Consider the following 18,819-nt stretch of genomic DNA (forward strand, 5'->3'; position numbering starts at 1 on the left):
TCAGTCTAACTAACAGTGTTCTCCGTCTAACTAACAGTGTTCTCAGTCTAACTAACAGTGTTCTCCGTCTAACTAACAGTGTTCTCCGTCTAACTAACAGTGTTCTCCGTCTAACTAACAGTGTTCTCCGTCTAACTAACAGTGTTCTCAGTCTAACTAACAGTGTTCTCAGTCTAACTAACAGTGTTCTCCGTCTAACTAACAGTGTTCTCCGTCTAACTAACAGTGTTCTCCGTCTAACTAACAGTGTTCTCCGTCTAACTAACAGTGTTCTCCGTCTAACTAACAGTGTTCTCAGTCTAACTAACAGTGTTCTCAGTCTAACTAACAGTGTTCTCAGTCTAACTAACAGTGTTCTCAGTCTAACTAACAGTGTTCTCCGTCTAACTAACAGTATTCTTGTTTTACGATATTCCCAAGTCTCGTTCATCACTAAATTGACACTGACCTGTATGATGTTGAGTGCGATGGAGGGTTTTTTGGTCCTGGTGATAGAGCCCGTAACCCCCTGGTACTGGACCTCCAGACCTGAACGGTTCTGACACACTGCCTCCAGCAGCTCCACAAATGCCTCGTTTACCAGCACCGTCTACACACACAGGGACGGACAGACGGATACACACACACACAGACGGACAGACAGATACACACACACGCAGACGGACAGACAGATACACACACACGCAGACGGACAGACGGATACACACACACACAGACGGACAGACAGATACACACACACGCAGACGGACAGACGGATACACAAACACACAGGCACGGACGGACACATACACACACACACAGGGACGGACAGACAGATACACACACACAGGGACGGACAGACGGATACACAAACACACACAGGGACGGACAGACGGATACACACACACAGGGACGGACAGACGGATACACAAACACACACAGGGACGGACAGACAGATACACACACACACACAGGGACGGACAGACAGATACACACACACAGGGACGGACAGACGGATACACAAACACACACAGGGACGGACACATACACACACACACAGGGACGGACACATACACACACACACAGGGACGGACACATACACACACACACAGGGACGGACACACACACACAGGGACGGACGGACACACACACACACACAGGGACGGACACATACACACACACACAGGGACGGACGGACACACACACACACACAGGGACGGACACATACACACACACACAGGGACGGACACATACACACACACACAGGGACGGACGGACACATACACACACACAGGGACGGACACATACACACACACACAGGGACGGACACATACACACACACACAGGGACGGACACATACACACACACACAGGGACGGACACACACACACAGGGACGGACGGACACACACACACACACAGGGACGGACACATACACACACACACAGGGACGGACACATACACACACACACAGGGACGGACACATACACACACACACAGGGACGGACACATACACACACACACAGGGACGGACACATACACACACACACAGGGACGGACACATACACACACACACAGGGACGGACACATACACACACACACAGGGACGGACGGACACATACACACACACAGGGACGGACACATACACACACACACAGGGACGGACACATACACACACACACAGGGACGGACACATACACACACACACAGGGACGGACACATACACACACACACAGGGACGGACACATACACACACACACAGGGATGCACATGCGTAAAATCACGTACAAAACTCAAACAAACACAAACAAGTTGCTAAACAGTTGATGGTTGTAGTTTGAAGTATCTCACTGAGATGTTAATCTCTTCCAGGGCTGACTTGGGGTTGTATCTGACGCTGTTGAGTAGAGTCAGAGCTCCCATCTGTGTTAAAGGGTTATGGGCCAGCTGTACAACGGAAGCACATCAAACTACATTGAATTTTAGTCTACACTTGTCTGAACATTAGATGTACGGGGGAAGTATGTCATTTATGGCATGCTTATGTACTGTTTTATGGATGCTGTACGTATGAGTTATGAATGTGTTATGAAGCAGCCACCTACCCTGAGGACCCTGAGCCTGTCGTTGGCTGCCAGGCCGTTACAGAGCAGTGCGGTGCCCTCGTCTGAGACTTTGTAACACATTTATAACACATACATAACGCATTCATAAGCACCCCACACCAGGATAGAGTAGCTGCTGCATGTGCAACAACTAATGGGGATCCTAATAAAGTAAACTAAACCCACCCGTAAGACCCTGAGGCTGTCGTTAGCTGCCAGGCCGTTACAGAGCAGAGCGGTGCCCTCGTCTGAGACCCGGTTGTTGCTGAGGTCCAGATGCACCAGTGTGTTGTTGTGACGTAGGGCCTCCCCCAGAGCCTGCGCACCGGCACTGCCGAACCCGTTCCAGGACAGGTCCAACTGCTTCAGGGTTACATTCACCTGGAGGAGGAGGGGAGGGAGAGAGGGATGTCCAGTGATTTCTTGTTGGAATATAATGTTCTATCTGACATTTTGGTCAAAAAATTGTGTGGTTGTCCTTTACATGTGAGATATTTCAGATAAAAACACATTTTAACTTGGTGCTATACTGTACTAGCTGCAATCCAATCACACAATGCTGGGTTGTCAATAAAACGTAATTCTATGTAAGGTGACATATTTATTGATTCATGAAAGAGGAAGACAACACCAAAACAGTTCTGAGATCTGGGACTTGAAAAATACTAATAATGTCAAAATTATACAGTACATTTTGCAGATATAACTTCATAGTCCCAAGTCCTTGATTATTTATATCATAGATTCTTGTCCTCTTTTAAATTACTTTCTTTTAAATTATTTTTCTTTCCACCCTTTTTTTTCAGAAGAATGGCCATAACGTAAGCTCTTTGTGCTACAGTCAGGTAGAGGTGCCTTAGAGCACGGTTAAGGCCCTTCATTGCTGTTTGTCTTGTTCTATATCGATACGAAAACCTCCATGGAAGGGGTATTTCACAAAAATTTACAAACTTACCACATTTTATTGATAACTAAAAGTAGTTTATTGACTTTGGGTGTCAGAGACCAGAAAAATATATCAGTTTACTCATGCAAATCTAAGCTTTAGGGTTATGATATTACCTGTTACATTATATTACCTGTTACATGATATAACTGGCATGATATTACCAGTTACATGATATAACTGGCATGATGATATGGGAGAGGAGGAGAGGTGGGTGGGAGAGGAGGAGGTGGGTATCAATGGTAGAAAGAATAGGGGAGAGAGGAAGGGAGGAGAAGAGGATGGGAGAGGAGAGTGGATAGGGGAGGGGATTTAGAGAGGAGGATGGTAAAGGAGGAGAGGAGGATGGGAGAGGAGGGTGGATAGGGGAGGGGATTTAGAGAGGAGGATGGTAAAGGAGGAGAGGAGGATGGGAGAGGAGAGTGGATAGGGGAGGGGATTTAGAGAGGAGGATGGTAAAGGAGGAGAGGAGGATGGGAGAGGAGGGTGGATAGGGGAGGGGATTTAGAGAGGAGGATGGTAAAGGAGGAGAGGAGGATGGGAGAGGAGGGTGGATAGGGGAGGGGATTTAGAGAGGAGGATGGTAAAGGAGGAGAGGAGGATGGGAGAGGAGGGTGGATAGGGGAGGGGATTTAGAGAGGAGGATGGTAAAGGAGGAGAGGAGGATGGGAGAGGAGGGTGGATAGGGGAGGGGATTTAGAGAGGAGGATGGTAAAGGAGGGGAGGAGGATGGGAGAGGAGGGTGGATAGGGGAGGGGATTTAGAGAGGAGGATGGTAAAGGAGGGGAGGAGGATGGGAGAGGAGGGTGGATAGGGGAGGGGATTTAGAGAGGAGGATGGTAAAGGAGGGGAGGAGGATGGGAGAGGAGGGTGGATAGGGGAGGGGATTTAGAAAGGAGGATGGGAGAGGAGGGTGGATAGGGGAGGGGATTTAGAGAGGAGGATGGTAAAGGAGGAGAGGAGGATGGGAGAGGAGGGTGGATAGGGGAGGGGATTTAGAGAGGAGGATGGTAAAGGAGGGGAGGAGGATGGGAGAGGAGGGTGGATAGGGGAGGGGAGGAGATTTAGAGAGGAGGATGGTAAAGGAGGGGAGGAGGATGGGAGAGGAGGGTGGATAGGGGAGGGGATTTAGAAAGGAGGATGGTAAAGGAGGGGAGGAGGATGGGAGAGGAGGGTGGATAGGGGAGGGGATTTAGAAAGGAGGATGGTAAAGGAGGAGAGGAGGATGGGAGAGGAGGGTGGATAGGGGAGGGGATTTAGAAAGGAGGATGGTAAAGGAGGGGAGGAGGATGGGAGAGGAGGGTGGATAGGGGAGGGGATTTAGAGAGGAGGATGGTAAAGGAGGGGAGGAGGATGGGAGAGGAGGGTGGATAGGGGAGGGGAGGAGATTTAGAGAGGAGGATGGGAGAGGAGGGGAGGAGGATGGGAGGGTGGATAGGGGAGGGGATTTAGAAAGGAGGATGGTAAAGGAGGGGAGGAGGATGGGAGAGGAGGGTGGATAGGGGAGGGGATTTAGAAAGGAGGATGGTAAAGGAGGAGAGGAGGATGGGAGAGGAGGGTGGATAGGGGAGGGGATTTAGAAAGGAGGATGGTAAAGGAGGGGAGGAGGATGGGAGAGGAGGGTGGATAGGGGAGGGGATTTAGAGAGGAGGATGGTAAAGGAGGGGAGGAGGATGGGAGAGGAGGGTGGATAGGGGAGGGGAGGAGATTTAGAGAGGAGGATGGGAGAGGAGGGGAGGAGGATGGGAGGGTGGATAGGGGAGGGGAGGAGATTTAGAGAGGAGGATGGGAGAGGAGGGTGGATAGGGGAGGAGATTTAGAGAGGAGGATGGGAGAGGAGGGTGGATAGGGGAGGGGGGAGGATGGGAGAGGAGGAGGATGGGAGAGGAGGGTGGATAGGGGAGGGGAGGAGGATGGGAGAGGAGGAGGATGGGAGAGGAGGAGGATGGGAGAGGAGGGTGGATAGGGGAGGGGAGGAGGATGGGAGAGGAGGGTGGATAGGGGAGGGGGAGGATGGGAGAGGAGGATGGGAGAGGAGGTGGATGGGAGAGGAGGGTGGATAGGGGAGGGGAGGAGGATGGGAGAGGAGGGTGGATAGGGGAGGGGGGAGGATGGGAGAGGAGGAGGATGGGAGAGGAGGAGGATGGGAGAGGAGGGTGGATAGGGGAGGGGGGGAGGATGGGAGAGGAGGATGGATAGGGGAGGGGGAGGATGGGAGAGGAGGAGGATGGGAGAGGAGGGTGGATATGGGAGGGGAGGAGGATGGGAGAGGAGAGTGGATAGGGGAGGGGGGAGGATGGGAGAGGAGGAGGATGGGAGAGGAGGGTGGATAGGGGAGGGGAGGAGGATGGGAGAGGAGGGTGGATAGGGGAGGGGGGAGGATGGGAGAGGAGGAGGATGGGAGAGGAGGCGGATGGGAGAGGAGGGTGGATAGGGGAGGGGAGGGTGGATAGGGGAGAGGAGGGTGGATAGGGGAGAGGAGGGTCGATAGGGGAGAGGAGGGTGGATAGGGGAGGGGGGAGGATGGGAGAGGAGGAGGATGGGAGAGGAGGGTGGATAGGGGAGGGGGGAGGATGGGAGAGGAGGAGGATGGGAGAGGAGGTTGGATAGGGGAGGGGGAGGATGGGAGAGGAGGAGGATGGGAGAGGAGGGTGGATAGGGGAGAGGAGGAGGATGGGAGAGGAGGGTGGATAGGGGAGAGGAGGACGATGGGAGAGGAGGGTGGATAGGGGAGAGGAGGGTGGATAGGGGAGAGGAGGGTGGATAGGGGAGAGGAGGGTGGATAGGGGAGGGGAGGGTGGATAGGGGAGGGGGAGGATGGGAGAGGAGGGTGGATAGGGGAGAGGAGGGTGGATAGGGGAGAGGAGGGTGGATAGGGGAGAGGAGGGTGGATAGGGGAGGGGAGGGTGGATAGGGGAGGGGGAGGATGGGAGAGGAGGGTGGATAGGGGAGAGGAGGGTGGATAGGGGAGGGGAGGGTGGATAGGGGAGGGGGAGGATGGGAGAGGAGGGTGGATAGGGGAGAGGAGGGTGGATAGGGGAGAGGAAGGTGGATAGGGGAGAGGAGGGTGGATAGGGGAGAGGAGGGTGGATAGGGGAGAGGAGGGTGGATAGGGGAGAGGAGGGTGGATAGGGGAGAGGAGGGTGGATAGGGGAGAGGAGGGTGGATAGGGGAGAGGAGGGTGGATAGGAGAGAGGAGGGTGGATAGGGGAGAGGAGGGTGGATAGGGGAGAGGAGGGTGGATAGGGGAGAGGATTGTGGCACTGAAGAGGAGTGGACAGCGTTTCTATGATTTTTAGCCAGGTAATACTAAGACTACCTTAAGTCCAGCACACAGTGTCACGGCTCCACTCATCCTCAAATGGTTCCAGCTCAGGTCCAGCATCTCCAGGCCCTCGTTATTGGCTGAGAGGAAAGAAAAACGGGCCAATCAACAAATCAGTTGGGGGAAAAAAGGGAATTTACAATTGGTCCAGGCAAAAGTGATGAGATCTCATGTTCATCAATTACCAGATTGAGTGCTGTTGATCAGAAGTATGGAGAGGAAATATGCATTCACAGGTGTCCCTCGGGACCTGTAATGGGAATAACACTCCCGATGCATCCCAAATGGCCCCCTATTCCCTATGGGCCCTGGTCAAAAGCACCCAAAATGGCCCCCTATTCCCTATGGGCCCTGGTCAAATGGCACCCTATTCCCTATGGGCCCTGGTCAAATGGCACCCTATTCTCTATGGGCCCTGGTCAAATGGCACCCTATTCCCTATGGGCCCTGGTCAAATGGCACCCTATTCCCTATGGGCCCTGGTCAAATGGCACCCTATTCCCTATGGGCCCTGGTCAAATGGCACCCTATTCCCTATGGGCCCTGGTCAAATGGCACCCTATTCCCTATGGGCCCTGGTCAAATGGCACCCTATTCCCTATGGGCCCTGGTCAAATGGCACCCTATTCCCTATGGGCCCTGGTCAAATGGCACCCTATTCCCTCTGGGCCCTGGTCAAATGGCACCCTATTCCCTCTGGGCCCTGGTCAAATGGCCCCCTATTCTCTATGGGCCCTGGTCAAATGGCACCCTCTTCCCTATGGGCCCTGGTCAAATGGCACCCTATTCTCTATGGGCCCTGGTCAAATGGCACCCTATTCCCTATGGGCCCTGGTCAAATGGCACCCTATTCCTTATGGGCCCTGGTCAAATGGCACCCTATTCTCTATGGGTCCTGGTCACATGGCACCCTATTCCCTATGGGCCCTGGTCAAATGTAGTACACTAAATAGTGAATAGGGTGCCATTTGACAGAGACACGTCCACGCAGCATAGTGGAAACCAAGACTGTTCTCAGGGCAGGTCGTATCTAGATATGTTTGCGTCGCGTCGTTGACAATTGTAGCATTTTAGCGAACCCTAACCCTTACTCTAATTCTCCTAACCTGCTACGTTAATTCTCTTAACCTGCTGCTTAAGTTATCCTAACCTGCTACGAAAAGTCCCTTCTGCTAGTAAACCTGCCCTGAGAACAGTCTTGGTTTCCAATAATGCGATCCAGCCAAATCCACCGTCTTACCTAGCATCTGTCCCAGGTGTTCTCCTCCCATGTCACAGAACTGGTTGTGACTCAGGTCCAGGTCTTTCAGCCAGTAGTTGTTCTATTGGAGGGGGAAGAGTCATAGGGTTGCACAAATCTGCTAACTTTCACCCCAAACAAACAGGGGATTTGTGGAAAGTTACCAGATTTCTACAGTAGCTCTTTGTATGTGTTGTTTGAAACGGCCTCCCGATGATTCATGACAGATATAAAAAGATAACTTACTGCCAGAGCGTCAGCCAACCTTTTGGCATCAGCGTCGATGAACCCATTTCCTGGTTGAGGAAAGAAGGAGTGACAGCTTTAATGTTTACATACATGTACACAACGATTCAACGTGTGTGTGTATACAGTAGGCCATAGATAAAACTATACAGCACCTGATAGGTTGATGGATTTGATGGAGACATTGTCTAACAGCATTTTACAGATGTGCTTAGACCCTGCGGACTGGAGGTGGTTGTTGGAGAGGTTCTGGAACAGACACATTTCCTATCAGCCACTACCACAGATCGGTCGATTTGGGATTTTGGGGCCGTGGTTTGAAGCACAAACCAGAGCCACGTGTAATACTCTGTCAGAAGGTTATTATGTTATATACGAAATCTGAAACTAAAATTGGAAAAACTATTTAATAACATATTGTAACGACCCTGGGTTTATAAGCGCGGAAATCGAGTCTGCCGCAGGAGCATGCTTTTGCGGCACAGTCGATAGCGCGCCGGACTTCGGGCTCGAAGGTCGAGGGTTCGAGACCTGTTTCATTACAATATTTATAGGAAAAACATTTGAAAAACTAAAACTATAATGAAACTATTATCTTTAACCTCAAAATCACACAGCTGTGATGGAAACAGGAAGTGTCTGTAAAATTGTAAAAATGCCGACAGATAATTTATCCGTTCGACATGGTGGGATCTTTTTGTGTCTGTAAGATTAATTATGCGAGAACGGGGAGTGGAAACGCCTTTCTGCGCAAATATTAATATAATAACCATTATATCGAAGTAAACTTGGAGTCACGTGATGCCATGGTGTGAAGTCCTCCCACTACGACTCCGGTAACCATGCAGTTTATTACGCTACAAATTAAATAAGTTATGACTAGCTTCAAGAGGGTGGTGAAAGAGCATGGTGATGAGCTTGACGCTCTTTTCCAATAAATATTGAGGGTCTTATTCTGGTGACATGATGATCGATGCTTGACTGCCGTTTGACAAATAAAAATATTCTCCCCCGTATCCATAATAATCTCATCATGTAGACTAGCCTACCGAGTTGAAAATGCGATGGAAACACGTTCACTTTAGATTTTTATTTTGTGTGCTCTATGTCATCACACACTGATTTTTTTTTTGGTGTGCTCTATGTCATCACACACTGATTTTTATTTTGTGTGCACCATGTCATCACACACTGATTTTTATCTGCAACAAGTCAGTTTGGTGGAAACACACCATTGGTGGGAAAATGCGGATGTGGATTTTAGAATATTTGCATGAAAATCTGCTACCAATAGGTGGGGTAAAGGACTCAATGGAACGCAGACATTTGATCTAACAAACTGGATATTCGTGAAATCCGTCAAGATTTATGTTTTGTAACAGGCCTGCAATGTGGTTACTGAAGTTCCATTTTGATGTATTTGACTGCATAACATGTAGAAGTTGTTCCTGGTGTGTTTACGGACATATTCAATCAATCCCTGTCCCAGTCTGCTGTTCCCACATGTTTCAAGATGGCCACCATTGTTCCTGTTCCCAAGAAAGCTAAGGTAACTGAACTAAATGACTACAGTCCCATTGCACTCACTTCTGTCATCATGAAGTGCTTTGAGAAACTAGTCAAGGATCATATCACCTTCACCCTACCTGATAGACCCACTCCAATTTGCTTACCGCCCCAACAGGTCAACTGATGATGCAATCGCCATCACACTGCACACTGCCCTATCCCATCTGGACAAGAGGAATACCTATGTAAGAATGCTTTTCATCGACTACAGCTCAGCATTTAACACCATAGTACCCTCCAAACTCGTCATTAAGCTCGAGACCCTGGGTCTCGAACCCCGCCCTGTGCAACTGGGTCCTGGACTTACTGACGGGCCGCCTCCAAGTGGTAAAGGTAGGAAACAACCTCTCCACCCCGCTGATCCTCAACACTGGGGCCCCACAAGGGTGCGTTCTCAGCCCTGTTACTGCATAGTTGGAACTAGAAGCACAAACATTTTGCTACATTCGCATTAACATCTGCTAACCATATGTATGACACAACAGTGGTAGGCCTGATCACTGACAATGATGAGACAGCCTATAGGGAGGAGGTCAGAGACCTGACCATGTGGTGCAAGGACAACAACCTCTCCCTCAACGTGATCAAGACAAAGGAGATGATTGTGGACTACAGGAAAAAGACGACAGAGTACGCCCCCATTCTCATCGACGGGGCTGTAGTGGAGCAGGTTGAGAGCTTCAAGTTCCTTGGCGTCTACATCAACAACAAACTAACATGGTCCAAGCACACCAAGACAGTCGTGAAGAGGGCAAGACAAAACCTATTCCCCCTCAGGAGACTGAAAAGATTCGTCATGGGTCCTCAGATCCTCAAAAGATTTTACAGCTACACCATTGAAAGCACCCTGATTCCTGACGGGTTGCATCACTGCCTGGTACGGCAACTGCTCGGCCTCCGACCGCAAGGCACTACAGAGGGTAGTGCGAACAGCCCAGTACATCACCGGGCCTAAGCTTCCTGCCATCCAGGACGTCTATACCAGGCGGTGTCAGAGGAAGGCCCTAAAAATTGTCAAAGACTCCAGCCACCCTACTCATAGACTGTTCTCTCTGCTACCGCACGGCAAGCTGTACCGGAGCGCCAAGTCTAGGTCCAAGAGGCTTCTAAACAGCATCTACCCCCAAGCCATAAGACTCCTGAACAGCTAATCAAATGGCTACCCAGACTATTTGCACCCCCCCACGCTGCTACTACTCTGTTATTATCTATGCATAGCCACTTTAACAACCCTACCTGCATGTACATAATTATCTAAATTACCTCGACACCGGTGCCCCAGCACATTGACACATTGACTCTGTACCGGTACCCCCCTGTATATAGCCTCCACATTGACTCTGTACCGGTACCCCCTGTATATAGCCTCCACATTGACTCTGTACCGGTACCCCCTGTATATAGCCTCCACATTGACTCTGTATGGTACCCCCTGTATATAGCCTCCACATTGACTCTGTACCGGTAGCCCCTGTATATAGCCTCCACATTGACTCTGTACCGGTACCCCCTGTATATAGCCTCCACATTGACTCTGTACCGGTACCACCTGTATATAGCCTCCACATTGACTCTGTACCGGTAGCCCCTGTATATAGCCTCCACATTGACTCTGTACCGGTACCACCTGTATATAGCCTCCACATTGACTCTGTACCGGTAGCCCCTGTATATAGCCTCCACATTGACTCTGTACCCCCTGTATATAGCCCCGCTATTGTTATTCACTGCTCCTCTTTAATTATTTGTTTTTCTTATCTCTTACTTTTTTCTTACTTTTTATTTTTTAGGTATTTTCTTAAAACTGCATCGTTGGATAAGGACTTGTAAGTAAGCATTTCACTGTAAGGTCTACACCTGTTGTATTCGGCGCATGTGACAAATAACATTTTATTTTATTTGACATAGTGTGATAGAATAAACAATAGCCTAAATGTATGCTAATTTTGTTGGAGGGCAATGAGGAGACTCTGGATCTTTCCCCCACGTGTTTCCATGGCAATTCCATTGTTTTGGTCGAGTTTGATTGACCTCTTCACGACATCTATTGACCCTTCGCTAAGCCCTGCCCCAGAATTTTGGCCAACCAATCGCAGCGCTCCAATGGATAGCAACTGTCATCAAGTCCGACACCTCAGACAAGCTAGCTAGCCACTTAATATAACTTGTTTTCTCAAAATGCATGTTAGCTAGCTAAGTTAGCAATATTGTGAATACAACGCCCATCTCAAATCCAACTTTATTTGCCACATGCGCCGAATACAACAAGTGTAGACTTTACCGTGAAATGCTGTCTGCTGTCGACATCAGGATATGATTTGAGAGGACTGGTTAGCTCCAAAAGTGGTAATAGCTTTGACTGAATTCAGTGGCTAGCTACTCTACACACGTAATTTTACCAGGTTCCCGTGAAGCGAATGTAAATGACAGTTCACCACAACATACTCACTTGTCTCCTGATTAGCAAGGGATAGTCTGTGTTTAATTTCATTGTGTATTAGAAACACAGTTTGAGATCATTGTGAGGGGATTTCGTCAGTGGTTGAATGGGGAATTGGGCTTCCCGGAATTGTTTTGTCTGAGGCTGCAACAGGAACCAAAGGGTCAATTGGATGGAAACCTGTCTCCATAGGAGAACCCTTTTTGGTTCCAGGTAGAACCGTTTTGGCTTCAATATAGAACCTTTTCCACAGAGGGTTCTACATGGAACCCAAAATGGTTCTATCTGGAACCAAGAAGGGTTCTACCTGGAAACAAAATGTGTTCTCCTTTGGGGACAACGAAGAACCCGTTTGGAAACCTTTTTTTTTGTAGAGTATACTATCACTATCTATCAGTAGCTAACAGGCAAGAAATCCGAGCGTGAGCGCGGAGCAAAAGCGTGAACAATGGCGGCAGCAAACCCCACACCAGCAGTGGTTGATCGCAAAAGGCATAAACCCTGTATGGGATTATTTTGAGTACATTGCTGGAAAGGACACAAACAATTGTAGTGTTAGAAGATGGCAGCGTGTGGAACAGAGATGAAAGGGAGAACCCCAACCAACCTCAAAGTTAATCTGAACAGCGCCCTCAAAGAATTTCAGCATAAAGACAAAGTGGGACAGCTATTATATCTATCAGAATTCAACTCCTGGTATCATATGAACACACGTAAAACGTGGAAAACTTGTAGAATTACAGTAAATGAATGTTAAACGGCTACATTTTCTCCTCGCTAGATGGCACAACGTGTAGAATTGCAGAACAGGAGCTTTAAAACTGCACATTTTTCTCTCTGCCAACAAGAAGGGTGTGAATAGTTTAAACAGTTTGGGTTGTGAGGTGGGGGTTTGTTACTTCGCCGATAAATGACAATATCCATCTGGACCTAGGAAATTTGAGTGACCAGACCATCTCAAATAGTACTGGAATACCCCTGCTATAGGTCTACAACACATTAATAAATAGTACTGGAGTAGACCTGCTATAGGTCTACAACACATTAATAAATAGTACTGCAGTACTCCTGCTATAGGTCTACAACACATTCAAAATAGTACTGCAGTACCCCTGCTATAGGTCAACAACACATTAATAAATAGTACTGGAATACCCCTGCTATAGGTCTACAACACATTAATAAATAGTACTGCAGTACTCCTGCTATAGGTCTACAACACATTAAAAATAGTACTGCAGTACCCCTGCTATAGGTCAACAACACATTAATAAATAGTACTGGAATACCCCTGCTATAGGTCAACAACACATTAATACATAGTACTGCAGTACCCCTGCTATAGGTCTACAACACATTAATAAATAGTACTGCAGTACTCCTGCTATAGGTCAACAACACATTAATAAATAGTACTGCAGTACCCCTGCTATAGGTCTACAACACATTAATAAATAGTACTGCAGTACTCCTGCTATAGGTCTACAACACATTAATAAATAATACTGCAGTACTCCTGCTATAGGTCTACAACACATTAATAAATAGTACCGCAGTACCCCTGCTATAGGTCTACAACACATTAATAAATAGTACTGCAGTACCCCTGCTATAGGTCTACAACACATTAATAAATAGTACTGCAGTACTCCTGCTATAGGTCTACAACACATTAATAAATAGTACCGCAGTACCCCTGCTATAGGTCTACAACACATTAATAAATAGTACTGCAGTACTCCTGCTATAGGTCTACAACACATTAATAAATAGTACTGCAGTAGACCTGCTATAGGTCTACAACACATTAATAAATAGTACTGGAATACCCCTGCTATAGGTCTACAACACATGCATTGCTCCTAGCCTCCCATCCATAAACTAAAACTGAAGCTAAATCATATAAAAACGAAATAGAAATGTTTTTATAAAACTGAAACTGAATTAACACGAGTAAATCAAGTCTGAAAACGAACTGAAACTAAACTGAATTCCTAATAAAAATCTAAAAACGAATAGAAATTTAAAAAAAATAGGAAATCACAAATCTAAAGTAACCTTGCTTTGATATTATGGCTCTGGCATTGGTAATTTACCCTGTGTCACCCTCTGATGGAGGAAATTATATAACACTGGTAGAAACCAGAGACATATACACTGCATGACCAAAAGTATGTGGACACCTGCTCGTCGAACATCTCATTCCAAAATCATGGACATTAATATGGAGTTGGTCCCCCCTTTGCTGCTATAACAGCTTCCACTCTTCTGGGAAGGCTTTCCACTAGATGTTGGAACATTGCTGTGAGGACTTGCTTCCATTCAGCCACAAGAGCATTAGTGAGGTCTAGCACTGATGTTGGGCGATCCCAAAGGTGTTCGATGTGGTTGAGGTCAGGGCTCCGTGCAGGCCAGTCAAGTTCTTCCACAACGATTTATTTCGACAAACCATTTCTGTATGGACCTTGCTTTGTGCACGGGGACATTGTCATGCTGAAACAGGAAAGGGCCTTCCCCAAACTGTTGCAACAAAGTTGGAAGCACAGAATCGTCTAGAATGTCATTGTATGCTGTAGCATTAACATTTCCCTTCACTGGAACTAAGGGGCCCAAACCAATGAAAAACAGCCCCAGACCATTATTTCTACTCCACCAAACTTTACAGTTGGCACTATGCATTTGGGCAGGTAGCGTTCTCCTGGTATCTACCAAACCCAGATTCGTCCGTCGGACTGACAGATGGTGAAGCGTGATTCATCACTCCAGAGAACGCATTTCCACTGCTCCAGAGTCCAATGGCGGTGAATTTACTCCACTCCAGTCAACGCTTGGCATTGCACATGGTTATCTTAGGCTTGTGTGTGGCTTCTCAGCCATGGAAACCCATTTTATGAAGCACCCGACTAACATTTATTGTGCTGATGTTGCTTCCAGAGGCAGTTTGGAACTCTGTAGTGAGTGTTGCAACCGAGGACAGACGATTTTTACGCGTTACGTACTTCAGCACTCGGTGGTCCCGTTCTGTGAGCTTGTGTGGCCTACCACTTCGCGGCTGAACCGTTGTTGCTCCTAGACGTTTCCACTTCACAATAACAGCACTTACAGTTGACCAGGGCAGATCTAGCAGTGCAGAAATTTGATGAACTGACTTGTTGGAAAGGTGGCATCCTACAGTATGACGGTGCCACGTTGAAAGTCACTGAGTTCTTCAGTAAGGCCATTCTACTGCCAATGTTTGTCTATGGAGATTGCATGGCTGTGGGCTCGATTTTATACACTTGTCAGCAACAGTTGTTGCTGAAATAGCCGAATCCACTAAGTTGAAGGGGTGTCCACATACTTTTGTATATATATTGTATTTAGAGAGTTGCGGCAACTTTTAGAATGGAATCCATGTTAGCGCCTTTAAGCATTACATTCACGATGAGAATTTGGAATATTGTACCTACATAGCATTGTTTAAAATTCGTCAATATTGCTCATGGGAAGCTAAGTATAGAAACTATAGTTTCTAAATTCAATCTGGAGTGCCAGAGGGCGCTCAGAGTGCATTCTGGGTGTTCGTAAATTCAGCATGGTCAGATTGTCCATTCATAAATTCAGAGTGTTTCGCTCTTGGAGCCTTCAGAGGGCACACCGAATGCTCTGGCTGAGGAGTAGGGCATTCTGACCTCACAACAGCAGTCAAGCACCCAAGCTAACTGGCTAACATTGGCTAGCTACTTACAGACACAAATGAGAAAACACTTCTTCACTCTGACCATTTTACTCGCCCTAGCAGAGCTGGTTAGGCTGTTTTCATGTTATCCAGAGCGTTGGTGACTGTAACTGGGCTGCTGGCCACAATTTAATTACACTTTTTTTTTGCCGACGTTTACTGACACCGCTCATATTCAACCGGTGTCGAGCGTTCGTCAATTCATAATTTATTCTACGTCCTGGCACACTCAGACGAGAGTGCTCTGAAATCGGAGTAGATAGCCAGAGGGAATTTACGAATACACTAGCTATTTATATGGAGCTAACATGGCTGCCATGGACGGAAGTGCCATGTAAACGCATCATAATGCAGAAACCTCATGTTCTAACTCCCTAGATTTATGGCTCTGGTAGAAAACCAATGTTTGTGTAGCAGCAGTTTTCCTTGATAATCTCCATGTCCCTTCAACCAGTGTAGCGTACCCATAAAGATATCCATGCAATACTATTATTTAATACTATAATACTATTCTATAATACTATTCTTTAAATACTATTCTGTAATACTATAATACTATTTTATAATGCTATAATACTATTCTATAATACTATTCTGTAATACTATAATACTATTCTATGGTACTATTCTTTAATACTATTCTATAATACTATACCATAATACTATTCTATGATACTATTCTATAATACTACTCTTTAATACTATTCTATAATACTATTCTTTAATACTATTCTGTAATACTATACTACTATTTTATAATGCTATAATACTATTCTATAATACTATTCTGTAATACTATAATACTATTATATGGTACTATTCTACTATTCTATAAGACTATAATACTATTCTATAATTATATTCTTTAATACTATAATACTATTCTATAATAATATAATACTATTCAATAATACTATTCTTTAATAATATTTTATAATACTATTCTATAATACTACTCTTTAGTACTATGCTATAATACTATTCTATAATACTATTCTATAATAATATTATTTTATATTATTCTATAATACAATTCTATAATACTATTCTATAATACTATTATTTAATACTATTCTTTAATACTATTCTATAATACTATTATTTAATACTATTATTTAATACTATTCTATAATACTATTCTATAGTACTATTCTATAATATTATTCTATAATGTTATTCTATAATACTATTCTATAGTACTATTCTATAATACTATTCTATACGTACTAGACTCTGAATAGTAAAGTTCTCCTTGAACATCTCCATGAGGTAGCCAGTCCCCTCAGCCAGAAGGTAGTTGTCCTTCAGCTCCAGGTTACTGATCTGCACGTCGCTCTATAAGGCAACACATACAGATTCAACCAAGTGATCTACTGTATCTACCTACAGTCAACATACCACCAACCCTCGATGAGCATAACAAGAGATCTCGGTAGCACTAACATTATAACTCTATGGTGCCGGCCTGCTATACAGATAGATGGTCGCTATATGTCAAGTATTTTTGAGGCCTAGGCTTGAAAGTATCAAAATTAAGAAGACAGTTTCCCCCTCTCTTTATCCAAACCCCATGGTGGAGGGTTCATTCTACTCACCAGGAGGGTGATGGCCAGGGCTTTAGCCCCCAGCGGTCCCAGGCCATGATGGTTGAGGTCCAGGGTGCCCTGCTGGTTGAGGTCCAGGGTGGTGGAGGCTAGCTGACGGAGGACGTAGGAGCAGGGGATCACAGCCGTCAAACGACAGGCCACCAGGTAGAGCTCTGTAGGGGAGACCAGCCTGTCTCTCCTGTCCTGCTCTGGAGGATGAGAGGAGAGGAAACAAGAGGAAATGGAGGGGGAGTGAAGAGAGGAGGAGGGAGGGGAAAGGAAAGCAGAGGAGAGGAGAGGGGGACAGGAAAGGTGAGCAAAAGAGAGGTGGAGAAGAGAGGAGACAGGGAGAGGAGAGGAAATGAAATGAGAGGTGGGAGAGGAGAGGAAAAGAGAGGAAAGGAAAGGAGAAGGGGAGGTGAGAAGAGGGGAAAATAGGGGGGAGAGGAAAGGGGGAGAGGAGAGTAGATGAAAGGAGAGGAGGAGAGGAAAAGAGAGGGGAGGAAAGGAGAAGAGAGGAGAGGGAAGAGAGGAGAGGAAAGGAGAAGGGGGAGGAGAGGAGAGGAGACGGGGAGATTAGAAGAGAGGAGATGGTTATGGGACCAAAGGCAGACATGGAGAATCCCTGAAAAGCAATTAAAAAGTCCCATTTGATGTACTGTGGTGTTTTGAAAACGTAAAAATGTATGTACTGTAGTGTTTGGTGAAATACACACACACACTCACTCACACAAACACACATCTCTCTCCCTCCCTCCCTCCCACCCTCTTTCTCTCTCTCTCTCTCTCTCTCTCTCTCTCTCTCACACACACACACATACACACACCACCTCCCCCACCCCCCACACACAGCTCCAGTAGTACCATCAGCCTCCAAGTCTGTGTCCCACTCGTCCCCGCTGTCAGGCTGCTCTGCTGGGGTTGAGTCTGGGCTCTCCTCCTGGCCCAGACCATCCAAAACCTTGTCCGACCCCACCGTCTCCTCCTCCCTGTTCTCTGGGGCTGGTAGAGTCAGCACGTCCCCCTCGCTCTGAGACATCACTGTTTTGCATGTTTGTGGTCAATAAGAAATTGAAGGCAATCAATTCAGGAAGTGATTTGAATGTTAAATTCCAAAATGGATAAATGTTTAAATGTTTTATAAATAGCTTCTACTTTCAGATTATTTAGAATTCATTGAAAATATACAACAACAAATAAATGTTATTGAATTGGATTTTCAGTTTACTTCCTGAATTGACTGCCTTCAATTCTACTTAACCCCAACTCTGCTACCCTTGCCTTCAGCACCTCACTAAGACCAAGTAACAGGAGGGAGAAAGGGGGGGAGGTATCTCTGATCCATGTTACTGCCCTGTATGGTTTTGTGGTAGTGTAATTCATTCAAAATTAGTATGTAAATATTAAATCATATTTGGTGCTTGTAAGGTTCTGTATTTATTTTCTTAGTCAACCTTGTGTTCTGTTTCTTTTTTGTTCTGGAACGTAGCCCTGTTTCTTTGTGTTCTGGAACGTAGCCCTGTTTCGTTGTGTTCTGGAATGTAGCCCTGTTTCTTTGTGTTCTGGAACGTAGCCCTGTTTCTTTGTGTTCTGGAACGTAGCCCTGTTTCTTTGTGTTCTGGAATGTAGCCCTGTTTCTTTGTGTTCTGGAACGTAGCCCTGTTTCT

At 46.5% G+C, this 18,819-nt stretch overlaps 1 protein-coding gene across 1 annotated transcript; it reads right to left on the bottom strand.

Annotated features, from left to right (window-relative positions):
* Window positions 1–1,792: 1,792 nt before the first annotated feature.
* On the bottom strand, window positions 1,793–18,191 carry LOC120038707 (leucine-rich repeat-containing protein 74A-like). The gene is made up of 10 exons (XM_038984371.1): window positions 18,017–18,191; window positions 17,162–17,361; window positions 16,794–16,901; window positions 7,995–8,088; window positions 7,840–7,889; window positions 7,594–7,675; window positions 6,348–6,433; window positions 2,265–2,463; window positions 2,083–2,150; window positions 1,793–1,924 (listed from the first exon to the last, which is right to left on the bottom strand). Exons 1-10 carry the CDS (start codon window positions 18,189–18,191, stop codon window positions 1,793–1,795), a joined length of 1,194 nt encoding a protein of 397 aa, XP_038840299.1.
* Between the last annotated feature and the right edge of the window lie 628 nt (window positions 18,192–18,819).

Source organism: Salvelinus namaycush, unplaced genomic scaffold (genome assembly GCF_016432855.1).
Source record: "Salvelinus namaycush isolate Seneca unplaced genomic scaffold, SaNama_1.0 Scaffold234, whole genome shotgun sequence".
Lineage (NCBI taxonomy): Eukaryota > Metazoa > Chordata > Actinopteri > Salmoniformes > Salmonidae > Salvelinus > Salvelinus namaycush.